Raw genomic sequence first — 25,525 nt, forward strand, 5'->3', positions numbered from 1 at the left:
AGGAAGCCAGGTGTGGTGGTGCACGCCTTTAATCCCAACACTCGGGAGGCAGGGGCAGGGGGATCTCTGTGAGTTTGAAGCCAGCCTGGTCTACAAAGCAAGGTCAGGATAGCCACAACTACACAGAGAAACCCTGTCTGGGGGCTGGGGAGTGTGAAGGAAATGGGAGGCTGAAGCAGGGGGATTGCTAAGAGTTCAAGACCAGTCAGTGCTATACAGTGAGTAGCAGGGTAGCCTGAACTATGTAAAACAATCCTATCTCAAAACTCAAAACAAGCCTGGCATGGTGGCTCACACCTTTAATCCCAGCACTTGAGAGGCAGAGGCAGGTGGATCACTGTGAGTTCGAGGTCAGCCCGGTCTATGAACTGAGTCTAGGACAGCCGAGGCTACACAAAGAAATCCTGTCTCAGGGGGGAAAAAAAACAGAGCCAAGCATGATGACAGAAGCATGTAATTCACTGCTTGGTAAGTGGAGGCAGGAGAATCAGGAGATTGAGGCCAACGTGGATTATATAAAACCTTAATATCAAAAATAACCCCCAAATAAATTGATTAACTTAAAAGAGAGAGACAGGAAGGTGGTCCAAGCAGAGGAAGGAGAATGAGAGATAGCATCAGCTAGGTCACACTCTGCCATTTGGTGACAATTTGTTGCCCATGTGAGTGAGTTACAGCAGATAAACCTGGCTTGAATGCCAGGCTCTTTGTGCCAGAACAAAGGCTACCGTGTCACCCAGACTTATGCTGCCACTTCCTGCTGGGTGACCTTGGGCAAGTGGTCGAACTTCTCTGCAAACTGAAAGTAGGAATGATTCTTCGTTCCTAAGACCGCGGGGGAGAAGTAAGAAGTAACACACATAAAACATCTGCCAGTGTATAGTAGAGTCAATATTTTTAAAAATAGTCTACAATTCATATACTGTCACAAAAGACACAATTTAGAGATGACCCTGAATATTTGAACAGCAAGGGAAAAAAGCCACTGTGTGACACTGCCCATGGCTGGTGGCACTGTAACATCCAAGAGAGGGCTGGCTTGGTCACCACCCACCCTCATCTGGGCTGCTTGAATACTTTGGCTTCCAGCCTCTACCTCTCCCGAAATCATCTTCCAAACACAACCTGAATCATGGCTGTGTCCCTCCCTGGCTCAAAAACCTTCTGTGGCTCCTCCCTCTTGCTTGTAGGCTAAGTTCCTTAACACCACATCACAGGGGAGAGGTTAAGACTACTGTGTTAGCAGGGTGTGGCAATGCACGCCTATAATCCCAGCACTCTGAGAGGCAGAGGCAGGTGGATTGCTGTAGGTTCGAGGCCAGGCTGGTCTACAAAGTGAGTCCAGGACAGCCAAGGCTACACAGGGAAACCCTGTCTCGGAAAAAAAAATCTACTGTCTTGGGGGACGGAGTAGTATGGCACCCTGTCCTCAGGAGGACAAAGAAGGATCAGAAATCCAGCGTCATTGTTGGCTAGCCATAGCCACATAAGACCCTATCTCCAAGATATAAGAACTGTCGTCTTAGCCAGGCGGTGGTGGCGCACGCTTTAGTCCCAGCACTTAGGAGGCAGAGGCAGGTGGATCGCTGTGAGTTCGAGGCCAGCCTGGTCTACAAAGCAAGTCCAGGACAGCCAAGGCTAACACAAAGAGATCCTGTCTCGGAAGGAAAAAAAAAAAAAAAGAACTGTTGTCTCTTGGGACTGGAGTCAGGGAGGTTCACCTGCAGTTCCAGGCCAGCCTGGGCTAGAATAAGATACTGTCTCTAAACAAAAACAAAAATCAAGCAAACTGCAAAATCATCTGTTGGTAAACGGAAAGACTAAGATTAATCTAATGTTAGGCTAAAAAGATAAACTATCCACATTTTTCAATAAACTAGAAGCTATGATTTACTAACATCAGCAAATCTCCTAATGAAATATCAGGGATGACACTGTAAAGAGGACAGACAGCTAAATTTCTCACCTGCAGCTGCTTGCTCTCTCTCTCTCTCTCTCTCTCTCTCTCTCTCTCTCTCTCTCTCTCTCTCTTCTTTTTTCTTTTTTGGTTTTTCGAGACAGGGTTTCTCTGTGTAGCCTTGGCCATCCTGGACTCACTTTGTAGACCAGGCTGGCCTCGAACTCACAGCGGTCTGCCTTCCGAGTGCTGGGATTAAAGGCGTGTGCCACGGGCTGCAGCTGCTTTCTCAAAACCAACCCAGAGAAGTAAAGAGGGGAGACGACAGAGAGGCAAGCAGAGATCCAGGGCTGAATTTTGGGGAATACCTATTCTACCAAGTTCCGGTCTCAAGTTTCTCTGGAGGAATCCCCAACAGCACTCTGGTGTTGCAAAGAAGGTCAAGGTAACAGAACAAGCCGGACAGAGGAGCCTGACTCACTCTGAGCGGCAGCGGCGGCGGAGCTGCCTCCCTGAAGGCTTAGGGAGAGAGCGCACAGGGACAAAGTGCAGGAAGATTCCTGAAGTGATAAGAGTGAAGGAAAAAAGAAGGTGGGGAGCGATCGCCCCAGAAACTAGAAGACTGAGCTCCTGAAGGCTGACTGGAAGCCCAGCACAGTCCCCAGAGGAAAGCGCGACCCTAGGAGCCTTTCACGCCAGCAGCTGAAGGGATGCTGAGAACCGGGGTGACCAGAGAACTACATATCCACCCCACCCCCTTCCGTGTTTGCCTGGCGGGTGCCAAAGGCCGGGCTACTGCTCACCTGGCCTTTTGGAGTGGAGCCGGTTGTGTCCTGAGGTCGCTGCGCTCGCTCGCCCAGACAGTGGTACCCAGAACGTAGACGCCTAGCTGGTATATAGGACGTGACTGGACCGCCCACCCCTCCACGCCCCCCACCGCCCACAAAGGCACCCTCCCCTGGCTTGCTCCCTCCCACCCGTCCTTCTCCTCCCCTTCTTCACTCCCTCCCTCGGAGCCCAGTTGCTCAAGACGCTTCCTTCCCCACCACTAGCGCCAGTTCCTCTCCTTGTGGGGCCCTTGGAAGGCCAACGAACGCTAAGACATCGAAGCCACCCGGGCGGCAGCTGGAAGATCATGGCCGAGTCCCAAGGAGACGCGAACCCGCTGCCCAAGGCCTGGGACGGGCCAGCCAAGTTGAATGAGGCCAGCGCCCCTCAGATCGAGCCCAGCGTCCAGCAGCGCCGCTCCTACAGAACTGACTTCTGTAGCCTTGGCAGGTACACGGGCAAAGCCGTCGCGGACAGTGCCATCCTGTCCCGGGAGCCTATGTTCCACAGCTCCCAGACGGTAACCAGGGCGAGCGGTACACGCCGGCGGGGGGCGCTGCGGGAACTGCTGGGGCTGCAGGGGGCGGCTCCCGCTGGGTGGCTGTCGGAGGAGCGCTCGGAGCCCGCCACTACTGGGTCCCGCCGCTCAAGCGGGCAAGGCAGCAGCCGAGTGTGCCTTGAGCCGCGGGAGCACGCGTGGATTCTGGCGGCCGCCGAGGGGCGTTATGAAGTGCTGCTGGACCTGCTGGAGGCTGAGCCCAGCTTGCTGATGCGGAACGACCCAATCACGGGCTACAATGTGCTGCACTGGCTGGCAAAGCACGGGCGCCACGAGGAGCTCATTCTGTTGCATGATTTTGCCATGCACAGGGGACTGCCATTTGATGTGAGTGCCCCAGGTAGCGGTGGCCTCACGCCGCTCCACCTGGCGGCTCTGCAGGGCCATGATATGGTCATCAAGGTGCTGGTGGGGGCCCTGGGGGCGGACCCCACGCGTCGCGATTACAGTGGCCACCGGCCTTGTCACTATCTGCGTCCCAATGCTTCTCAGAGCCTGCGGGAGCTGTCTGGTGCAGAAGACTGGGAGCTGGCACGCGACAAAGAGCGCGACAAGGCCAACAGCAGCAGCAGCAGCACTACGACCTCCACCACCACCACTACCGGGTGGTCGCTGAGACGCGCCCCAAGCTCATCCCGCCTCAAGTCCATGGGAACACACAGCAAAGGGGCGGCGGCTCAGCCAGCCAAGGAGAAGAAGGCAGGGGGCAATCAGGGAGGACAAGGCACTGGCCTTCTGCGCCACCTGTTCCCCTTCATCCAGAACCGTTGAAGGTGACATGGACTGGAGAGCTCAATCTTAGGTTGTTCCTGACCCCACCCAAATATAGATGCTCCTCCCCATGCAGTTTGGGCCTGCAATGGTCAGATGACAGCTGGGCCCCTAGTCCAGTCCCAGGTCTCCTGCAGCCAGCTAACTGTCAGAAGAATCAATACAGGAGAGTGAAGAACCAGGTTGGCCCTGGTACCCAGCCTCAATACCACGGGACTTAGATGTTGGGAGCAAGGATTGTGATCTTCCTTGGAAGAGAGAGGGAAAATTAAGCTTCTAGTGGCCGTTTCAGACTGACATGCTAAGTTTATTAGGAAACCTTAGAAACATAATTTAAGACTGATGCAGAGCGAATGCCTAGTGTCTGCCTGCCTGGGTGTGCTGCTAATAAATCTCCATGTGCTGGTAGAGGTGGACTCCGTCAGGTAACCTGCTCCCGAGATTGGCCAGGCCTGACCAGTGCCTGGCCTGATGTAGCGCAGAAGAGTTCTTAAGTACATTAAAGTGGATTTATATTTTTTTCTTTCTATACAACAAAGCTATCTTTGAGTGTCTTTTCTTTTTTCTTATTAACCATGGGGTGGGGGTGTGGGGGGAGGGGGGACACTTATGTTTTCGTGGAAGAGGCTGCCAAAAAAAAATCCCTTCAAGCTAGTGATCCGTGGCAGCCTCTGGGCTTCATTCTCCCAGCAAAAGGCCAGAAGCTGGGGCACCAAAGAAATGGCCTTCACCTTGGCTCTCAGAAAACAAAAACAAACAAACAAACAAACAAAAAAAAAAAACCCTCAGTGCCCCCGATTCCTCAGCCCTGGCATTCAGGTCTGGATTTAGGCACATGTCTCATCCTAGAAGAGTTGTCCCCGAGGGAAGGATCATGGGTAATGATAAAGGAAAGCCCTCGAAATTATATTTTTGATATTGTGAGTCAGTAATTGACTCTGCCTTGTGTCCTCCAACTAGACACACCCACTCCATAGAAAGGGCTCTCTCTCTTCATCCTAGCTAGCCTGGAACTTACTATGTAGACTAGACTCGCCTCTGCCTCTGGAGTCCTGAGATTACAGATGTGCCTGAGTCACCACACCTGGCTCTCGTTCACAAATTTTTAAAAGTTAAGGTGGATATAAAGGTTGTAGCTTTGGAAATTTTCTCTCATTCCAAAGTGGCATGAATGAAACCGAACACAGGAGGGTTGGCTCAGCTGGATGGGGGGGGGGGGTGGGGAAGGGTAACTGGGGACTACTATATGGTGCTTTACAGAACAGCACTTCAAAAAACCATACTGGATCCCTTGGTGCTTTCGTAGTATTTCAGTGGACTGTTGTACTTTCCTCTCAGTTCTCTCAGTCCACCCTTTGAACACCAGAGAAAAACCAAGTCTTTACAGAACATCCCAGAAACACTACCCTGAGCTCATACATCCAGACTTCCCCACCTATATACCTCATGGGCCTGTTTGTCCCTTGTGTGCTGGGAGCTACCCTACCTTCCTGTAGTAACCCATTAGTTTCTTCTTATCCGTGGGATGACCTAAACCCTTCTTCCTGCTGTCTTAACTTACCCAGTGTCTCTAGGACCTACACTATCAACGTCCAGCTTCGACATCAACTGGGGAGAACTGAGGTGGGGCATGAATCCTGTTGCTGGCTAGCTGGCGACCATGTGGACTTTCTCTGAGGGCAAGCTTCCAAGCCGGAACTGATAGTTACCAGCAATAGCTTCCACTGATGGTGACAACCGGGGACTAGAGCTGATGGCTCCTAGCGGGGGCTAGAGCTGATGGCCCCTAGTGGGGGGCTAGAGCTGATGGCTCCTAGTGGAGGCTAGAACTGATGGTGGCAAGGGTCTAAAAAAGAAAGGGAAAGGAGAGAAAAGAAACACATGCGTGTGTGAGCGCGTGCACGCACGCGCGCACACACACACACACACACACACTTACACTAGACAACAAAGTAAGCCAGACTCCAGCACGTAGGTTTCAACAAGCTGCTTGTTCTTCTTTTTATTATTATCTTATTTTCATCTGTATCCTTATTCTCATCCATTTTCTTATCCTTCTCCTTATTCTCACAGTTTAAATACCCCAACAAAATCTTTCAAGCAGTATGAAAATCACAGTGTGGGGCTGGAGAGATGGCTCAGTGGTTAAGAGGGCCACCTACTCTTCCAGAGGTCCTGAGTTCAATTCCTAGCAACCACATGGTGGCTCACAGCCATCTATAATGTGATCTGACACCTTCTTCTGCAGATAAAGCACTCATATACAATGAATAAATAATTTTTTAAAAAGAGAAAAATAAAAATCACAATGTGTTTACATTCTATTTCTCTATAGATAATGATTACAATGGATATACTCAAGAAAAACATGTTCCCCAATACCTTCACATGATCAAATGTTTTACATATTATGGGTGAGGAACAAACATGAATAACAAGTTATTTCTGAGAACCCACATACATTTGTACATAAGCAACTTATTACATACTACAGAGTATAAGCAAGCAAGGGAATCTCTCAGCCAGCTTTTCTTTACTGGCAGGCTGCAGTTTGCAGTTACAAAGAAGGAATCAATGATTGTAAGAAGTCATCTTACAAAGATCTTAAAAGAATCACAAATCAAAAAAAAAAAAAACAAAACAAAACAAAAGGAAAAAAGAATCACAACTCTAAACTCCTATATAAAAATAATCACCCATTTCTACTTTAAGTACTAAAGGTGCTCATCTACTCATTACTATGTTTTATTAAATCATATCAGGAAGCTGAGGGCAGAAAAATAGAATAAGGAAATCAATTGTCATCTCAGCCATCAGCCCAGCTTGAAAGAGTCACATCAGCCAATGCTGCTATGGGCCATTGTTCTTGCTTTGCCAACCTCAAAAAAGTCTCTAGATTTACTATTAAGGCAGTACTTTTTATTAACTTCGATTGTCCCCTAAGATTTCCTGCATCAGGACCAATAGGAAAACCAACTTTACCCTACTTTGCTGAACAATCTGCTTTTCCCTAAGTCTTTCTACATCAGAGCCACTAGCAAAAGCATCTTTACCTAACCTTGTTGAACAGTCTATTTTCCCCAATCCTCCCTAAGGGTAGTGATCACTGTTAACAATCTACATCTGCAGGTTGTTTTCAGAGATGGTGGTTGAATCATTAATCTACTCCAGCAGCAATGCCTGAAAGAGATCAAGCATTGTTATTGAGTATGTCAATGACACTGCCCAGTGAGGGGCTGAGAGCCCCCTTTATAGTACTCAGACAATTCACCTATTAAGGGGATTATAAGGACCGCAAAGGTAACGAGCAGAGCTGTGCTCCATAACAGCATGAAGTCCTCAGGACACGTAGTTCCCGGGCTTGTGCCTCGCCAAGACACACCCATAGTGGGTTTGCTAACTGGTGGGCCACATTCCATGAGTGCTAGAGCTGTTTTGCTGTTCCTCTTACACGGACCCCAACACTACACTTTAAGCATATTGGGCCAGAGTAACCTGACATTTCCTTTAGTTTATAAATAAATGTTTTGGGAATAGGGGAAGGGGAGAGAAAACAGTTTCTAGATCTTGTCAAGTGCCACTAGCATGTGGCCTTAGCCCCCTCTATTCCTGTGCTCATCTTTTCGGTTTTGTTTGGTTGGTTGGTTTTGGTTTTTTGAGACAAGGTTTCTCTGTGTGTGTCTCTGGCTGTCCTGGACTCACTATGTAGACCAGGCTGGCCTATGAACTCACAGGGATTCACCTGCCTATGCCTCCCGGAGTGCAAGGATTAAAGGTATGCACCACCACACCCAGCCTGTTTTTTGTTTTTGTTTTTTTGTTTCAGACAAGGCTTCTCTGGGTAACAGCCCTGTCTGTCCTGGACTCACTTTTTAGGCCAGGTTGGCCTCGAACTCACAACAATCGGCCTGCCTCTGCCTCCTGATTAAAGGTGTGCACCACCATACCCGGCTTTGCCTTGAACTTTGAATCATCCTACATCGACTTCTCACCTGCTAGGATGGCAGGCAGGTACTACCGTGGTAGGGTTCTGTAGAGCTGGGAATGAGACCCAGAATCTCATGCGTGCTGAGCAGGTACTCCACCCTTTCTAAAGCCGAGCTAATGTATGCCAGCCACAAGATCCCTCCCGAACTACCCTAGCAGATAATGCACTTTCACCATGAACCCTGCTGACCCCCTTTCAGTGGCTACCCCCATAGCTGTCATCTTCCACACTCCCTGCCTCTCTAGAATGCTGCATGGTGGGATTCTGAACAGCTTTGCAATCTGAACAGCTCTCCCAGTGAGTGTGTTACTCCTGGTCTACAGACAAGGAAACTGCAACTCAGAGAGGTGGGCACCCTGCTCAAGGTCCCTATCTGAGAGTCGGGATTTGAATTCAGGGTAGGCTGGGCACTTTCTACTATACCAGTGGGTTTGATTTTTCCTCCAGAGGCCACCTGTCTGTCTGTCTGTCTAGAGGAAAGAAAGGGGGCAGGGAGTAGGAAGCAGGAAACTTCTAGTTGGCTGAAGAGCTTCGCATTGCCAATTCTGTGCTTCTAAGTAAGCCTCGCTGTGGAGCAGTGGTTCTCAACCTGTGGGTCACGAGCCCCTTGAAAGTCCAACAACTGTTTTACAGGGGTCCCCTATCAGATACCCTGCATGTCAGATGTTTACCTCATGATTTATAACAGTAGCAAAACTACAGTTCTGAAGTGACAATGAAACAATTTCATAGCTGGGGGGTGGTCACCACACCATGAGGAACTGTATTAAAGGGTTACAAGGCCGGGAGGTGGTGGCGCATGCCTTTAATCCCAGCACTCGGTAAGCAGAGGCAGGCAGATCGCTGTGAGTTTGAGGCCAACCTGGACTACAAAGTGAGTCCAGGACAGCCAAGGCTACACAGAGAAACTCTGTCTCAAAAACTAATAATAATAATAATAATAATAATAATAATGGGTTACAGTATTAGGAAGGTTGAGAACCACTGGTGTAGAGGGGAAAAAAATTCAAGGCCCTGCCTTAGGAGTCTTCCATAGCTCAAGCATGACTCCTTGAAGTATTGCTCTAGGGACACTTTCCTTGGGAGTCCTTTGCCCTCATTTCTCCCCCAACACAGCCATTCATCCTCCATGTGACCACCAGAGTGATTTCCTTAAGTCCTATCTGCTTAGAGACCTTCCATGACTCCTGAGTAGCTATCTTTTGGCTAAATTCATCAATGTGCCTCTTTTAGCACAGCCTAGGAGGCCCTTTATGATCCAGACTCCCATCCGATTTTTGCAGCCTTATCATTAGCCACTCCCTAGCTCCCATCCTGCCAAACTGACTGGCAGTTCCTGGCACTTGCTACATTCACTGGCCAGCTCCCACTCATCCTCCAGCCTCCTGTACCTTCCAGCCTTCCTCCCTGGAAAGCCTTTGCTGCTCTTGTCCCCAGGTGCCAAGTCAAGTCCTTCCTCCCTTGCTTCCTCTGCACCCATTCCCCAACCCTCTCACTTACTTACCTGCCCCATTCTTGCTTTTAAAAGTCTTTCTTGCCTGCCCCTGTCCAGCACTAGAATTTAATTTTGCATCATCTCCCTAACTCTGTTTCTCGGGGAATTTACTCTTTCTCTTGCTGTGAGCATACCAGTGTTGCCTCCAAGAGCATACCAGAAATGCCAATGCCTTGATGCTAGGCACAGAGCATTTTCAGCATGGCATTGTGTCCTTTGCAGCCAACCCTCAATTTTACATGGAGGAGGTAGGCTAGGCCATATCACAGTGATGAGAAAAAGCTGTGGGAAGGAATAGCCAACGACAGGATCAACTATGGAAAACCATGCTGAAATCTAGCAGCTGAGTTCGTTTTCTTACAAAGAGCAGAGTAGAGCTAGGCATGGTGGCACATGCCTTTGATCCCAGCACTCTGGAGGCAGAGGCAGGTGGATTGCTGTGAGTTTGAGGTCAGCCTGGTCTACAAAGCGAGTCAAGGGCAGTCAAGGCTAACACAGAGAGACCCTGTCTCAAAAAACCAAACCAAAAAAACAAAACAAAACAACAAAAAACAAAACACAAAAAGCAGGGTGGGTGCTTGTCCTCAAACCTGTAATAGTTAAGATGCCTGGTTTCTTACTTTTTCTATAAGGCCACTCGTATAGGCGCCCCCTGAATGCTCATTACATGCCAATCTTCCCTCAGAAGCCAGGAGACTGAAGATTCAGCCCTGTAGCGGAAAGGCTCTGCCAGCCAGCCCTTAGAAAGCCCAACTCACCTTGGCAACGGAAGTGGGGATCTGTGGAGCAGAGACCACAGCCCAAATCACTTAGTCACTTTACATCTAAAAAACGGGCACAGGCCAGGTGTGGTGGAGCATGCCTTTAATCCCAGCACTCGGGAGGCAGAGGCAGGTGGATCTCTGTGAGTTCCAGGTCAGTCTGGTGTACAGAGTGAGTCCAGGACAGCCAAGGCCACACAGAAAAACCTTTTCTTGAAAAACCAAAAAAAAAAAAAAAAAAAAAAAAAAAGAAAAAAAAGACAAAAAAAAAAAAAAAAAAGTTCAAGGGAATCCTCGACTGTATAAGTGAGTTCAGTGCCGAACTAGACTGCATGAGACCATGTCACAAAAGACAGAAAGAACAGAAACAGGGCTTATGTTTCCACCTGGCTGCTTTCCACATGTGCCAGAGGGACATTGGTGGCTCTTTGACTAATTTACTTACTGTTATTTGGTGCTGGGGTGGGACCCAGGGTGCCCGGCAGGAAGCACATGCTTCACCGTTGAGATACACCTTTAGTACTTTTACAGTCCTGCGCGGGCGGGGGGGTGGTGGTGGTGTTCATTTTGAAAGAGGGTCTTGTATAGCCAAGGCTAGCCTTGAACTCCTGATGCTTCGGCCTCCACTTCCAAGTGTTGGGATTACAGATATGCTCTTTCTTCATTCTTCTCTCCCTGCCTCCCTCCCTCCCTCCAATCCCCCCCCGCCCCTCTTTTCTTCATACCTGGTTTTGTTTTGAGGCACAATTTCTCAACAAAGACTGGTTTGGAGCTCAGTTTGTCAGCCAACACTAGCCTCAGACTCAAGGACACTTTTGCTTCAGCCTTCTGAGTCTTGGGATTACAGATGTAAGCTACTGTGTCCGGTTTTGAAAGTAGCATAGGTAAAAAGCTCAGGTGACACAGTGCTTGGGTAGCACGCACAAGCACAGAGGTTCCACTCCACGCACCAAGTAAGCTGGGTAGCAGAGTGGCACGGCCTGTCATGCCAGCACTTGTGAGATGGAAACAGAAGGGTCAGCTGCTCGTCGGCTCATTTTGATTACCTATCAAGTTCAAGTCTTGGAAAAGCAGTATTTTTTTTTTTTTTTTACTAAATGTCCAGCACATATGAAATATGTCAGATATTGTTTGCATCCAAGTCACAAATAGGAGTCCAAGGCAAGTCTGAAATCCACTAAAGAGAATAAACCTGTACATGCCTTTCATATCTTAACTTTATTTATCTATGGAAATGCCCCCACTCCCGCTGACATACCATGTACAGTGCCTGCAGCCTCCCTGGCTTGCCTCCGCCCATTCATTTCAACAGACGGGCATGTCTGTTTTCTGTCAAGATTTAGCTCATCGAGTCAGGCACAGTGGCATTTAACGAATGCTTCCAGCAACTGGGAAAGACAGAGGTAGTAGGATCCTTTGAGCACAGGAGTGTAAGGCCATGTTGAGTAGCACAGGGAGTCTCCTTTCTCTTAACTGAAAAATAAAAGGGGAATGGCTTGGTGGACAGGTAAAGCTAAGTTGGTAGAACATTTGGCGGGCATGTAAAAAGGCCCTAGGCTCCATCCTCAGTACCACATAAATTGGCCTTGGTGGTACATGTTAGTAATCTCAGCCCTTGGGAGGTAGAAGCAGGATCAGTTTGGACTACAAGACTTCTGTGTGTGTGTGTGTGTGTGTGTGTGTGTGTGTGTGTGTGTGTGTGTGTCTGCCTGTCTGTCTCTGCCAATCTGTCTCTCTGTCTGTCTCTGTCTTTGTCTTTCTCTCTCTCTGTCTCCCTCACTCTCTCTGTCTCTGTCTATCTCTCATACACACACACACACACACACACACACACACACACACACACACACATACACACACACACCCCAGGCTAAACATTGTAGCCCATGCCTATAATCTCAGGCCTCAGGAAATAGAGATAGGAGCTACCTACAAATTCAAGGTCAGCCTGATCTATTATACATGGAGTTAGAGGACAGCCAAGGCTCTATAGGGAGACTTTGTCTTAGATCCATAAACCAAAACTGAAAACAAACTGGGCATAGTGGTGCACACCTTTTAGTCCCAGCACTCAGGAGGCAGAGGCAGGTGAATCACTGTGAGTTTGAGGCCAGCCTGGTCTACAGAGTGAGTTCCAGGACAGCCAGGGCTACACAGAAAAACCCTGTCTTGAATAAACAAACAAACAAACAAACAAAAAGGTCTCTTTTTGAGGCTGTTTTGCTTGTTTTGTCTTTTCTACTCATTCATCAAATCGTGGGCAACAGTGGTGACTGCCACCGCCACCACACTTTTTCCTCTTCTTTTAAATATAATCTCATACATCTCACGCTGGCTGACCTTGAACTCCTGATCCTCTTACCCCCACCTCCCTAGGATGTTAGGCATCCATCACCACACCTGGTTTTTATGTAGTGCTGGGCATCAGGATGGCAACAATGGCCTCCAATATGCCAATCAAACACCCAACTAACTGAGCTCTATCTCCAGCCCTGGGGCCTCTTCTTATGGCCTTAATCACAATGGCCAAGTTATCCCTGCAGTTACCAGAGGACTATGGCTTCGGCTTTCACTAGACTCAACTGCCACAAAGACAGGCACCAAGTTTGTTGTATGAATTATGGAATCCCTAGAGTCTGGCGCATGGAACCACTCAATAGTTATGCACTGGGGGCTGGAGAGATGGCTCAGCACTTAAGGGCTTGTACTGCTCTTGCCGAGGACCGCAGTGCAGTGCACAGCACCCACACTGTACAGCTCACAGTCACATATAATTCCAGCTCCAGGGTTTGTAACGCCTTCTTCCGGCCCCTGTGGGCATCTACACTTGTGGACACACACCTACACAGTGCCACACACTCAACATAATTTAAAAACTAAAACAAAATCTAAAAACAGTAGTTACTAACTGCCAAAGGAATCGTAGGTCTCACACAAAAGCACATTAGAAATGAGAGGAAAAATAAGTTGCAGTTCACCAAAATTTAAAACTTCTGTTTTTTTCTTTTCAGTTTACCAGAAAAAGTTTCTATGTGTAAGCTTGGTTCTCCCAGACTTGCTTTATAGACAAGGCTGGCCTTGAACTCACAGAGATCCACCTGCCTCTGCCTCCCAAGTGCTGGGATTAAAGGCATATGCGACACTCACACATGCTAAAACATTTCTTGAAAAAGTAATACGTTTATTTAAATAGAGCTGGGTGTGGTGGCTCACACCTTTAATCTCAGGACTCAGGGTAAGGATAGGTGGATATCTGAGTTCAAGGCTACTCTGATCTACAGTCACACTCCACAACATTCAGGGCTAAACAGAGAAATCTTGCCTCAAAAAACAAGCTAGGGGACCAGGCTAAAGAGAGGGGACCAGGGTTAGAATGCAGGGGGGGGCAATTTTTCATTTGTTCTGGTCAGTGTGACCTATAGATCTGATGGGTTGCCCCCAGGTGCAAGCTCCTGGGGCCAGTTACTAGCTACGTGTTTGTGGCTCTCCCTGGAAACTCTGGGGGACCCAAATTCCAGGTCCAACACCCCCTTTCTGACCTCTGCAGGCACTTTCTGCATTTGGGGAGCAGACATACACACAAGCAAAAGGTTCATACACGTACTGAAGTAAAATAAAATATATGATATCTTTAAAAAAATAAATCTTTTAAAAATGAAATCAATAAAAATAAAACAGAACAAAGCAGAGAGCCAAAACTTAAACACAGAGCGATGAGCTCTAAAAGCAGAGGACAAACAGGCACAGAACAACTGGGCTTATCAAGGAAAGAAAAGCAGGAAGCCCAATCTGCTGTTGCCCTCCCAGCATCCGGCACAGAACGGTAAGCGTTCATCATGGATACACACTGGCCTTGGTCCATCTAGTCCATATTTGATACTTTGCTCAAGGACAGGAAGAGACTTGGTTGAGGGAGGTTTCTTCCCTAGTGCTCTGTATCCACTTCTCGGGGCGGGGGGCGGGGGCTCTCCTGACCTGGTTGGTGGCAGGCAGTGGCTAGAAGGGTCCAGATGACAGCAGAGAAGGGAGGGGTCCTTCAGAGAGGAAAGGGGAGGAAGCCATGGACTCCCAGGCTAACTGTAGGTGTAGAGGAGTGAGGGCCCTTTGGGATAAAGGTAAGGGGCCTTCAGGGCCTCACTCAGAAGGACTGAAGATTCCCTGTGGCTCAGCTCAGTATGCTAAAGATGTTCAAAGTGGGGCCTGGAGAATGGCAAATGGGTTAGTGTATTCTGTATCATCACCTGCCAAAAAGACAGAGCCATTTATCCTGTATCCTAAAGAGCCAGGGGCCCATGGCTGGTGATGTGGCTCAGTGGGAGTGACCTTGACTAGCAATCACCAGGCTCTGGCTTCAAGAGCCAGAGGGTGCGTGGTTTTTTGTTTTGTTTTTAATGTACGGAGAGATGGATAGATTGCCGTGCCATCCTTGCTCAAGGGCCGTGCTAATCTTCCCTACACTGTTGTAATGTTAGTATATGGGCTGCCGAATAACTGAACACACTGAAATAATTTAGAAAGTAAAAACTTTGCTTTACAGCAGGACCATCTACAGTAATCCCAAAACCCTGGTCAGCCAATGGGGAGTCCCGGGTCTAGAGGCTTCCTCAAAGATATAAGGAGGTGACAGGATCCCCACAAGAAGACCAACAGAGCCAACTAAGCAGGGCCCAGAGGGGACTACACAGATGTAGGGGGTGCGCGGCTCAGGCTTCCTGTGGGTCTCCTAGTAAGGGGAGTGGGGGCTGTCTCTGACATGGACTCTCTTGACAGCTTTTTGGTCACTTCCCCTGCTGGGTCTGCCTACACAGGCCACAGGGGAAGAGGACACACTCAGTCCTGGTAGGATTTGATGAGCTGGGGTGGATGGGAAGGGGGTGCTCCCCTTTCTAAGGATTAGGGGTGGGGGATGTGGGAGAAGGAGGCAGTGTGGGACTGGAAGGTGAGAGGACATGAGGCTACAATCAGGATGTAAAGGGAAGAAATAAATACATTTCAAAGAGAAAAGAAAGGTATGAAGGTCCATTTCTTTTGTGAATTGGCCTGGACTCCAGGGACCAGACAGTTAAGAAACAGCAACTTAAATGGTAATGTTGGCTGTTTCATGATGACCTCACTCTGTGCAGGGAAGAGTTTCTGAGGTGACCTGAGGGACTGATTTCATCAACCAGGTAGCTTTAAGAGCAGGGCAAAGGTGTCCCTGAGAAAAGAATTTTGGTCTGTAGACTGCAGCCCTAGCCAAGTGCAGCCTATGCCTGGGAGCTTCAGTCTGTCCTTCCTGAAGGCCAGTCCCACAGCCTTACCAAATGCCACAGTAAGGCTCAGAACTGCTGAAGCCAGGGACCGGAAGTAAACCTCTTCCTACTTATCACCTAGGCCTTCTGCTTCTTTGGCTGAACTCTGACTGCTTAAATACAAGAAAGAAGGGCTGGAGTGCTGGCTCGCTTAGTGGTTGAGGACACTTGCTGCTCCTGCAGAGGACCTGAGTTCAAGTCCTGGCACTCACGTGGCCACTTAGACCCATCAGTCACTCCAGTTCCAGAAGATCCAATGTCCTCTCTGTCCTCTGAGGAAACCAGGGCACACATATACATGCAGAGGAAAATGCAGACATGTAAGATAAGAACCTAATAAGTATTTTAAAGGAGAATGTGAGCTACGCTCGACCCTGCAACCCTAGCCAGAGGCTGACACAGGAGGATGGTCACTTCCAGGCCAGCAGGGGCCACACATCCATGCCAGACCTGAAACACACATATAAACATGACACACTCCAACACTGCAGGTTAGTGATAAAATTTACATTTGTTTGCTTCACAAGCTTTGATTTCCAGTAAAACACAGACACACACACACACACACACACACACACACACACACACACACAGGCATGCATGCACGCACGCATATTTCTTCAAATGAAGCAACCCTGGCAGCGAGGCCATAGCTTCTACACCAATTACCAATAAAAAAAGAAACCATAATTGACAATGGTTCTTCATGGCTTTAATCCCATGGATCTGAGTTCCAGGACAGCCATGGCCACAGGTACAAATCACTTCTTGAAAAAACAAAAACCAAAACCAAAAAACAAAAATCGCAATGGATAATTACACAATGTACTCAAAACTTCTGACTGATACAAAGAAATTCCTACTTTACTGATATGTTTCTGATCTTCCTATGTCCACCTCACAAGTACTAGAAGAAATGAATGGAGATAGGCGAGGGGGGCTCTCTTTTTCTGAGGAGTAGGAGAGGGGGTGGTGGAGGAGGGAGGGAAGGTGGGACCTGGAGGAGGGGGGCTATGGTCAGGATGTAAAGTGAATAAATATGTATAAAATAATTTTTACAATGTTAAAGAAATTAATGAATACTTAAATATGTGGGGAAGAAGAGACAAACTTTGTTAGCTTATTTATTTTTTTCTATTTTATTTGGGTTCTTATATCTCTACCCCCCTTCTCCACACCAATCCTTGTCAAAACAACACTAGGTAGGAGAGAAAGAGGTTAGAGGGGAGGGGAGGGGAGATCTTTTTAGACTACTTCCTGCTGATTAGGAGCCTTGAGTTCCTTGGGCCAAGTCCAATCTTTTTCTTGTCTGAATATCTCCCAATTATTCTTCTTGTTTCTTTTCTTTCAACAATTTGGCAAATCATCATCATCATCATCATCACCACCACCAGCAGCAGCAACAGCAGCAGCAGAAGGAGGAGGAAGAACATCTATACCCACTTCAGACTCTTATCTATCTATCTATCTATCTATCTATATATATATATTTTTTTTCCTTCAAGATAGGGTGTCTCTGTGTAGACTCGACTATCGTGGATTCGCTTTGTAGACCAGGCTGGCCGGGAAATAACAGGGATCCCCCTGCCTCTACCTCCTGAGAGTGGGGTTACTGGCATGGGCCACCATGCCAGGCTGCTCTTGTCTTTTGAAAGATCCATACCCCCCCCCCCACAGACAGGGTTTCTCTGTGTAGCCTTGGCTGTCCTGGAACTCACTCTGTAGACCAGGCTGGCCTCAAACTCACAGAGATCTGCCTGCCTCTGCCTCACCAAGTGCTGGCCTTACAGGTGTGTGCCACCACTGCCTCGTGGGGCTCTGTTCCTTTTATACCCTCTCTAGAGTCCCGAGAATTACGCTATCTTCAGCAAGCAGATTCATGTCCCTGTCAGAGCATACACCAGGCAAACAGTCTGCTGCTGTAGTAAACCTGACACAGCCCCATATCCCACACCTGAGATGATAACAAAAACATGTTTACATAACACATATATGTTATATGATATATATATATCTTCTAGAAAGATACTACTCGCTTCTTCTTCTCTGGTTTCCTTCCTCCTTGGTCTTTGTGTCTCTCTGTGTCTGTTTCTCTGCCTCTCTGTCCCTCTCCTTGTCTCTCTGTAAATGGGTTTCATGTCTCTCTGTCTCTCTGTCTCTGTTTATGTCTCTCTGTCTCTCTGTCTCTGTTTATGTCTCTCTGTCTCTGTCTGTGTCTCTCTGTCTCTCTGTCTCTGTCTCTATCTCTGTCTGTCTCTGTCTCTCTCTCTGACTCTCTCTCTCTGTCTCTCTCCTCTCTCTCTTTCTCTCTCTCAAACATGCCAGTCTAAACATTGTAGCCCATGGCTGTAATCTCAGCCCTCAGGAAACAGAGATAGGAGCTACCTACAAATTCAAGGTCAGCCTGATCTATTATACATGGAGTTAGGGGACAGCCAAGGCTCTATAGGGAGACTTTGTCTTAGATCCATAAACCAAAACTGAAAACAAACTGGGCATAGTGGTGCACACCTTTTAGTCCCAGCACTCAGGAGGCAGAGGCAGGTGAATCACTGTGAGTTTGAGGCCAGCCTGGTCTACAGAGTGAGTTCCAGGACAGCCAGGGCTACACAGAAAAACCCTGTCTTGAATAAACAAAACAAACAACAAACAAAAGGTCTCTTTTTGAGGCTCTGTTTGCTTGTTTGTCTTTTCTACTCATTCATCCAAATCGTGGGGCAACAGTGGTGACTGCCACCGCCACACACACTTTTTCCTCTTCTTTTAAATATAATCTCATACATCTCACGCTGGCTGACCTTGAAACTCTGATCCTCTTACCCCCACCTCCCTAGGATGTTAGGCATCCATCACCACACCTGGTTTTTATGTAGTGCTGGGCATCAGGATGGCAACAATGGCCTCCAATATGCCAATCAAACACCCAACTAACTGAGCTCTATCTCCAGCCCTGGGGCCTCTTCTTATGGCCTTAACCACAATGGCCAAGTTATCCCTGCAGTTACCAGAGGACTATGGCTTCGGCTTTCACTAGACTCAACTGCCACAAAGACAGGCACCAAGTTTGTTGTATGAATTATGGAATCCCTAGAGTCTGGCGCATGGAACCACTCAATAGTTATGCACTGGGGGCTGGAGAGATGGCTCAGCACTTAAGGGCTTGTACTGCTCTTGCCGAGGACCGCAGTGCAGTGCGCAGCACCCACACTGTACAGCTCACAGTCACATATAATTCCAGCTCCAGGGTATGTAACGCCTTCTTCCAGGCCCTGTGGGCATCTACACTTGTGGATACACACCTACACAGTGCCACACACTCGCATAATTTAAAAATTAAAACAAAATCTAAAAACAACAGGTACTAACTGCCAACATGGATACACACCGGCCTTGGTCCATCTAGTCCTTATTTGATACTTTGCTCAAGGACAGGAAGAGACTTGGTTGAGGGAGGTTTCTTCCCTAGTGCTCTGTATCCACTTCTCGGGGCGGGGGGCGGGGGCTCTCCTGACCTGGTTGGTGGCAGGCAGTGGCTAGAAGGGTCCAGATGACAGCAGAGAAGGGAGGGGTCCTTCAGAGAGGAAAGGGGAGGAAACCCATGGACTCCCAGGCTAACTGTAGGTGTAGAGGAGTGAGGGCCCTTTGGGATAAAGGTAAGGGGCCTTCAGGGCCTCACTCAGAAGGACTGAAGATTCCCTGTGGCTCAGCTCAGTATGCTAAAGATGTTCAAAGTGGGGCCTGGAGAATGGCAAATGGGTTAGTGTATTCTGTATCATCACCTGCCAAAAAGACAGAGCCATTTATCCTGTATCCTAAAGAGCCAGGGGCCCATGGCTGGTGATGTGGCTCAGTGGGAGTGACCTTGACTAGCAATCACCAGGCTCTGGCTTCAAGAGCCAGAGGGTGCGTGGTTTTTTGTTTTGTTTTTAATGTACGGAGAGATGGATAGATTGTCGTGCCATCCTTGCTCAAGGGCCGTGCTAATCTTCCCTACACTGTTGTAATGTTAGTATATGGGCTGCCGAATAACTGAACACACTGAAATAATTTAGAAAGTAAAAACTTTGCTTTACAGCAGGACCATCTACAGTAATCCCAAAACCCTGGTCAGCCAATGGGGAGTCCCGGGTCTAGAGGCTTCCTCAAAGATATAAGGAGGTGACAGGATCCCCACAAGAAGACCAACAGAGCCAACTAAGCAGGGCCCAGAGGGGACTACACAGATGTAGGGGGTGCGCAGCTCAGGCTTCCTGTGGGTCTCCTAGTAAGGGGAGTGGGGGCTGTCTCTGACATGGACTCTCTTGACAGCTTTTTGGTCACTTCCCCTGCTGGGTCTGCCTACACAGGCCACAGGGGAAGAGGACACACTCAGTCCTGGTAGGATTTGATGAGCTGGGGTGGGTGGGAAGGGGGTGCTCCCCCTTTCTGAGGAATAGGGGAGTGGGAAGTGGGAGAGAGAGGGAGTGTGGACTGGGAGGTGAGAGGACATGAGGCTATAATCAGGATGTAAAGGGAAGAAATAAATATGTTTACAGAGAAAAGAAAGGTATGAAGGTTAATTTGTTTTGTGAATTGGCCTGGACTCCAGGGTCCAGACAGCAAAGAAACAGCAACTTAAATGGTAATGTCAGCTGTTTCATGATGATCTCACTCTGTGCAGGGAAGAGTTTCTGAGGTGACCTGAGGGACTGATTTCATCAACCAGGTAGCTTTAGGAGCAGGACGAAGGTGTCCCTGAGAAAAGAATTTGGTCTGTAGACTGCAGCCCTAGCCAAGTGCAGCCTATGCCTGGGAGCTTCAGTCTGTCCTTCCTGAAGGCCAGTCCCACAGCCTTACCAAATGCCACAGTAAGGCTCAGAACTGCTGAAGCCAGGGACCGGAAGTAAACCTCTTCCTACTTATCACCTAGGCCTTCTGCTTCTCTGGCTGAACTCTGACTGCTTAAATACAAGAAAGAAGGGCTGGAGTGCTGGCTCGCTTAGTGCTTGAGAACACTTACTGCTCTTGCAGAGGACCTGAGTTCAAGTCCTGGCACTCACGTGGCCACTTAGACCCATCAGTCACTCCAGTTCCAGAAGATCCAATGTCCTCTCTGTCCTCTGTGGATACCAGGGCACACACATACATGCAGAGGAAAATGCAGACATGTAAGATAAGAACCTAATAAGTATTTTAAAGGAGAATGTGAGCTACGCTCGACCCTGCAACCCTAGCCAGAGGCTGACACAGGAGGATGGTCACTTCCAGGCCAGCAGGGGCCACACATCCATGCCAGACCTGAAACACACATATAAACATGACACACTCCAACACTGCAGGTTAGTGATAAAATTTACATTTGTTTGCTTCACAAGCTTTGATTTCCAGTAAAACACAGACACACACACACACACACACACACACACACACACACACACACACACAGAGAGCATCCATGCACTCACTCATATTTCTTTAAATGAAGCAACCTTGGCAGCCATGTCATACCTTCTACAACCAATTACCAATAAAAAAAAGAACCATAATTTACAACGGTTGGTTTCAGCTTTAATCCCAAGGATCTGAGTTCCAGGACAGCCAAGGCCACACAGAAAAAAACCCATCTTAAGCACTCGGGAGGCAGAGGCAGGCGGATTGCTGTGAGTTCCAGGCCAGCCTGGTCTACAAAAGGAGCCTAGGACAGCCAAGGCTATTCAGAGAAACCCTGTCTCGAAAATCAAAAACAAACAAACAAACAAACAAAAAACAATTAAAAAATACCCATAACGAAAAAACCAAAACCATAGTGCATTATAACACAATGTATTCAAAAGTTCTGACTGATACAAAGAAATTCCTATTTTGTTGCTTTGTTTCTGATCTTCCTCCCTCTACCTCCCAAGAAGTAGAAGAAATGAATGCATAACGGGAGGGGGGGCTCTTTTCCTGAGGGATAGGGGAGGGGGATGGTGGAAGAGGGAGGGAGGGTGGGACCCTGAGGAGAGGATGGGGGGGCCATGATCAGGATGTAAAGTGAATAAATATGTATAAAATAATTTTTTAAATGTTAAATTAATGAATACTTAAATATGTGGGGAAGAAGAGAAAAAGTTTGTCTGTTGGCTTATTTATTTTTTCTATTTTATTTGGGTTCTTATATCTCTACCCCCCCTTCTCCACCCCAATCCTTTTCAAAACAACACTAGGTAGGAGAGGAAGAAGGTTAGAGGGGAGGGGATGGTGAGATCTTTTTAGACTACTTGCTGCTGACTAGGAGCCTTCAGTTCCTTGGGGCAAGTCCTATCTTTGTGTTGTCTGAATATCTCCACATTCTTCTTGTTGTCTCTTTTCTTTCAACAATTTGACAAATCATCATCATCATCATCATCATCAGCAGCAGCAGCAGCAGCAGCAGCAGGGAGACTAGGAGGGGGGGGGGGAGAAGGAACAGTTACACCACTTTTCTTGGGCCTCTTGTGTTTTGTATATTTGTTTGTTTGTTTATATTTAGACATAAGGTTTCTCTGTGTAGACTTACCTATCATGGACTCACTTTGTAGACCAGGCTGGCCTCATACCCACAGGGATCCACATGCCCCTACTGCCTGAGTGTTGGGATTAAAGGATGGGCCACCATGCCTGGCTCCTCTTGTCTTTTAAAAGATTTCTTGCCCCCACCCCCAAAGACAGGGTTTATCTGTGTAGCCTTGGCTGTCCTGGAACTCCCTCTGTAGACAAGGCTGGCCTCAAACTCACAGAGATCTACCTGCCTTGGCCTCACCAAGTGCTGGGATTACAGGCGTGTGCCACCAATGCCTTGTGGGGCTCTGTTCTTTTTATACCCTCTCTAGAGTCCCCAGGATTAAACTATCTTCAGCTAGCAGAATCACATCCCTGCCAGAGCATGCACCAGGCAAACAGTCTGCTGCTGTAGTCAATCTGAAACAGCCCCATATCCCACACCTGAGATGATAACAAAAACATGTTACATAACACATATGTTATATTTTATATATATATCTTCTAGAATGATTTTATTCCATTCTTTTTTTCTGGTTTCCTTCCTCTCTGGTCTTTGTGTCTCTCTGTGTCTGTTGCTCTGTCTCCTTGTGTCTCTCTCCCTGTCCCTCTGTAAATGTGCTTCATGTCTCTGTGTCACTCTCTGTTTCATTCTCTCTCTCTGTTTCTCTTTCTCTCTGCCACTGTCTGTCTGTCTGTCTGTCTGTCTGTGTGTCTCTCTCTGTCTCACACACACACACACACACACACACACACACACACACACACACACACACACACCGGGCTAAACATTGTAGCCCATGGCTATAATCTCAGGCCTCAGGAAACAGAGATAGGAGCTACCTACAAATTCAAGGTCAACCTGATCTATTATACATGGAGTTAGAGGACAGCCAAGGCTCTTTGGGGAGACTTTGTCTTAGATCCATCAACCAATTATAGCAACAAGCTAGGCATGGTGGTGCACACCTTTTAGTCCCAGCACTCAGGAGGCAGAGGCAGGTGAATCTCTGTGAGTTCCAGGCCAGCCTGGTCTACAGAGTGAGTTCCAGGACAGCCAGGGCTACACAGAGAAACTCTGTTTTGTTTTTGAGGCTGTTTTGCTTGTTTTGTCTTTTCTGCTCATTCATCAAATCGTGGGCAACAGTGGTGACTGCCGCCGCCACCACACTTTTTCCTCTTCTTTTAAATATAATCTCATACATCTCACGCTGGCTGACCTTGAACTCCTGATCCTCTTACCCCCACCTCCCTAGGATGTTAGGCATCCATCACCACACCTGGTTTTTATGTAGTGCTGGGCATCAGGATGGCAACAATGGCCTCCAATATGCCAATCAAACACCCAACTAACTGAGCTCTATCTCCAGCCCTGGGACCTCTTCTTATGGCCTTAATCACAATGGCCAAGTTATCCCTGCAGTTACCAGAGGACTATGGCTTTGGCTTTCACTAGACTCAGCTGCCACAAAGACAGGCACCAAGTTTGTTGTATGAATTATGGAATCCCTAGAGTCTGGCGCATGGAACCACTCAATAGTTATGCACTGGGGGCTGGAGAGATGGCTCAGCACTTAAGGGCTTGTACTGCTCTTGCCGAGGACCGCAGTGCAGTGCGCAGCACCCACACTGTACAGCTCACAGTCACATATAATTCCAGCTCCAGGGTTTGTAATGCCTTCTTCCGGGCCCTGTGGGCATCTACACTTGTGGATACACACCTACACAGTGCCACACACTCAACATAATTTAAAAACTAAAACAAAATCTAAAAACAGTAGTTACTAACTGCCAAAGGAATCGTAGGTCTCACACAAAAGCACATTAGAAATGAGAGGAAAAATAAGTTGCAGTTCACCAAAATTTAAAACTTCTGTTTTTTTCTTTTCAGTTTACCAGAAAAAGTTTCTATGTGTAAGCTTGGTTCTCCCAGACTTGCTTTATAGACAAGGCTGGCCTTGAACTCACAGAGATCCACCTGCCTCTGCCTCCCAAGTGCTGGGATTAAAGGCATATGTGCTACCCACACATGCTAAAACTTCTATTGAAAAATTAATACGTTTATTTATATAGAGCTGGGTGTGGTGATTCGCACCTTTAATCTGAGGACTCAGGGTAAGGATAGGTAGATATCTGAGTTCAAGGCTACTCTGATCTACAGTCACACTCCACAACATTCAGGGCTATACATAGAAATCTTGCCTCAAAAAACAAGCCAAAAAATCACATTTATTTAGTGTTGGGACATGTGTGCATGCCATGGTGTGTACTTCTTGAGAGTCAGAGGACATTTAGAAGTTGTTCGGTTTTTTCCCATTGTACTGTAATGCCCAAGTGGGGAAACCCTGAAAGACCACCAGGAATCAGCTGGAAGCAAATTACACAGGGTCTCATCTATTAGTCAAGCTCAGAGCTTTGACTGTCAGCCTCCTGTGGAGGAGAGAAGATGGAGGCCCCTACTGCTAGGGGATCAGGGTTTTTAAACAGAAAAACTTAACAGGGGGCATGGGGGGGTGTGGGGTCTAAGTCATTTCTAATCCTTGCTGTTACATGATAGGTTAGAGGGGTACAGGAAAGTTGCCCTTTAATCTGATTGGCTGAGGGACCAGGACTAAGAGAGGGGACCAGGGTTAGAATGCAGGGGAGGGGATGGTAGCAATTTTTCATTTGTTCTGGTCAGTGTGACCTATAGATCTGACTGGTTGCCCCCGGGTGCAAGCTCCTAGGGCCAGTTACTAGCTATGTGTTTGTGGCTCTCCCTGGAAACTGTGAGGGACCCAAGTTCCAGGTCCAGCACCCCCTTTCTGGCCTCTGCAGGCACTTTATGCATTTGGTGAAAAGACATGCATGCAAGCAAAATCTTCATACACCTACTAAAGTAAAATAAAATACATGAAATCTTTAAAAATAAATGTTTTAAAATGAAATAAATGAAAATAAAGAGAACAAGGCGGAGAACCAAAACTTAAACACAGAGCGATGAGCTGTGAAAGCAGAGGACAAACAGGCACAGAACAACTGGGTTATCAAGGAAAGAAAAGCAGCAAGCCCAATCTGCTGTTGCCCTCCCAGCATCCGGCACAGAACGGTAAGTGTTCATCATGGATACACACCGGCCTTGGTCCATCTAGTCCTTATTTGATACTTTGCTCAAGGACAGGAAGAGACTTGGTTGAGGGAGGTTTCCTCCCTAGCGCTCTGTATGCATTTCGGGGGGGGGGGCTCTCTCCTGACCTGGTTGGTTGCAGGGAGTGGTTAGAAGGGTCCAGATGACAGCAGAGAGGAGAGGGGTCCTGAGATCTTTTTAGACTACTTGCTGCTGACTAGGAGCATTCAGTTCCTTGGAGGCAAGTCCCATCTTTGTGTTGTCTGAATATCTCCACATTCTTCTTGTTGTTTCTTTTCTTTCAACAATTTGACAAATCAGCAGCAGCAGC

General features: G+C 47.7%; 1 protein-coding gene and 1 non-coding gene across 2 annotated transcripts; one reads left to right on the forward strand and one right to left on the reverse strand.

Annotated features, from left to right (window-relative positions):
- The first annotated feature begins 2,934 nt into the window (after positions 1-2,934).
- On the forward strand, positions 2,935-4,559 carry Sowahd (sosondowah ankyrin repeat domain family member D). Its single transcript, XM_051142005.1, has one exon. It carries the CDS (start codon positions 3,033-3,035, stop codon positions 4,053-4,055), a length of 1,023 nt encoding a protein of 340 aa, XP_050997962.1. The 5' UTR covers positions 2,935-3,032; the 3' UTR covers positions 4,056-4,559.
- A 14,958-nt stretch (positions 4,560-19,517) lies between these two features.
- LOC127186005 (U6 spliceosomal RNA) lies at positions 19,518-19,627 on the reverse strand. The gene has a single exon (XR_007830262.1). It is a non-coding gene; the product is annotated as a U6 spliceosomal RNA (small nuclear RNA).
- Between the last annotated feature and the right edge of the window lie 5,898 nt (positions 19,628-25,525).

The sequence above is a fragment of the Acomys russatus genome, chromosome X (genome assembly GCF_903995435.1).
Source record: "Acomys russatus chromosome X, mAcoRus1.1, whole genome shotgun sequence".
Classification (NCBI taxonomy): Eukaryota; Metazoa; Chordata; class Mammalia; order Rodentia; family Muridae; genus Acomys; species Acomys russatus.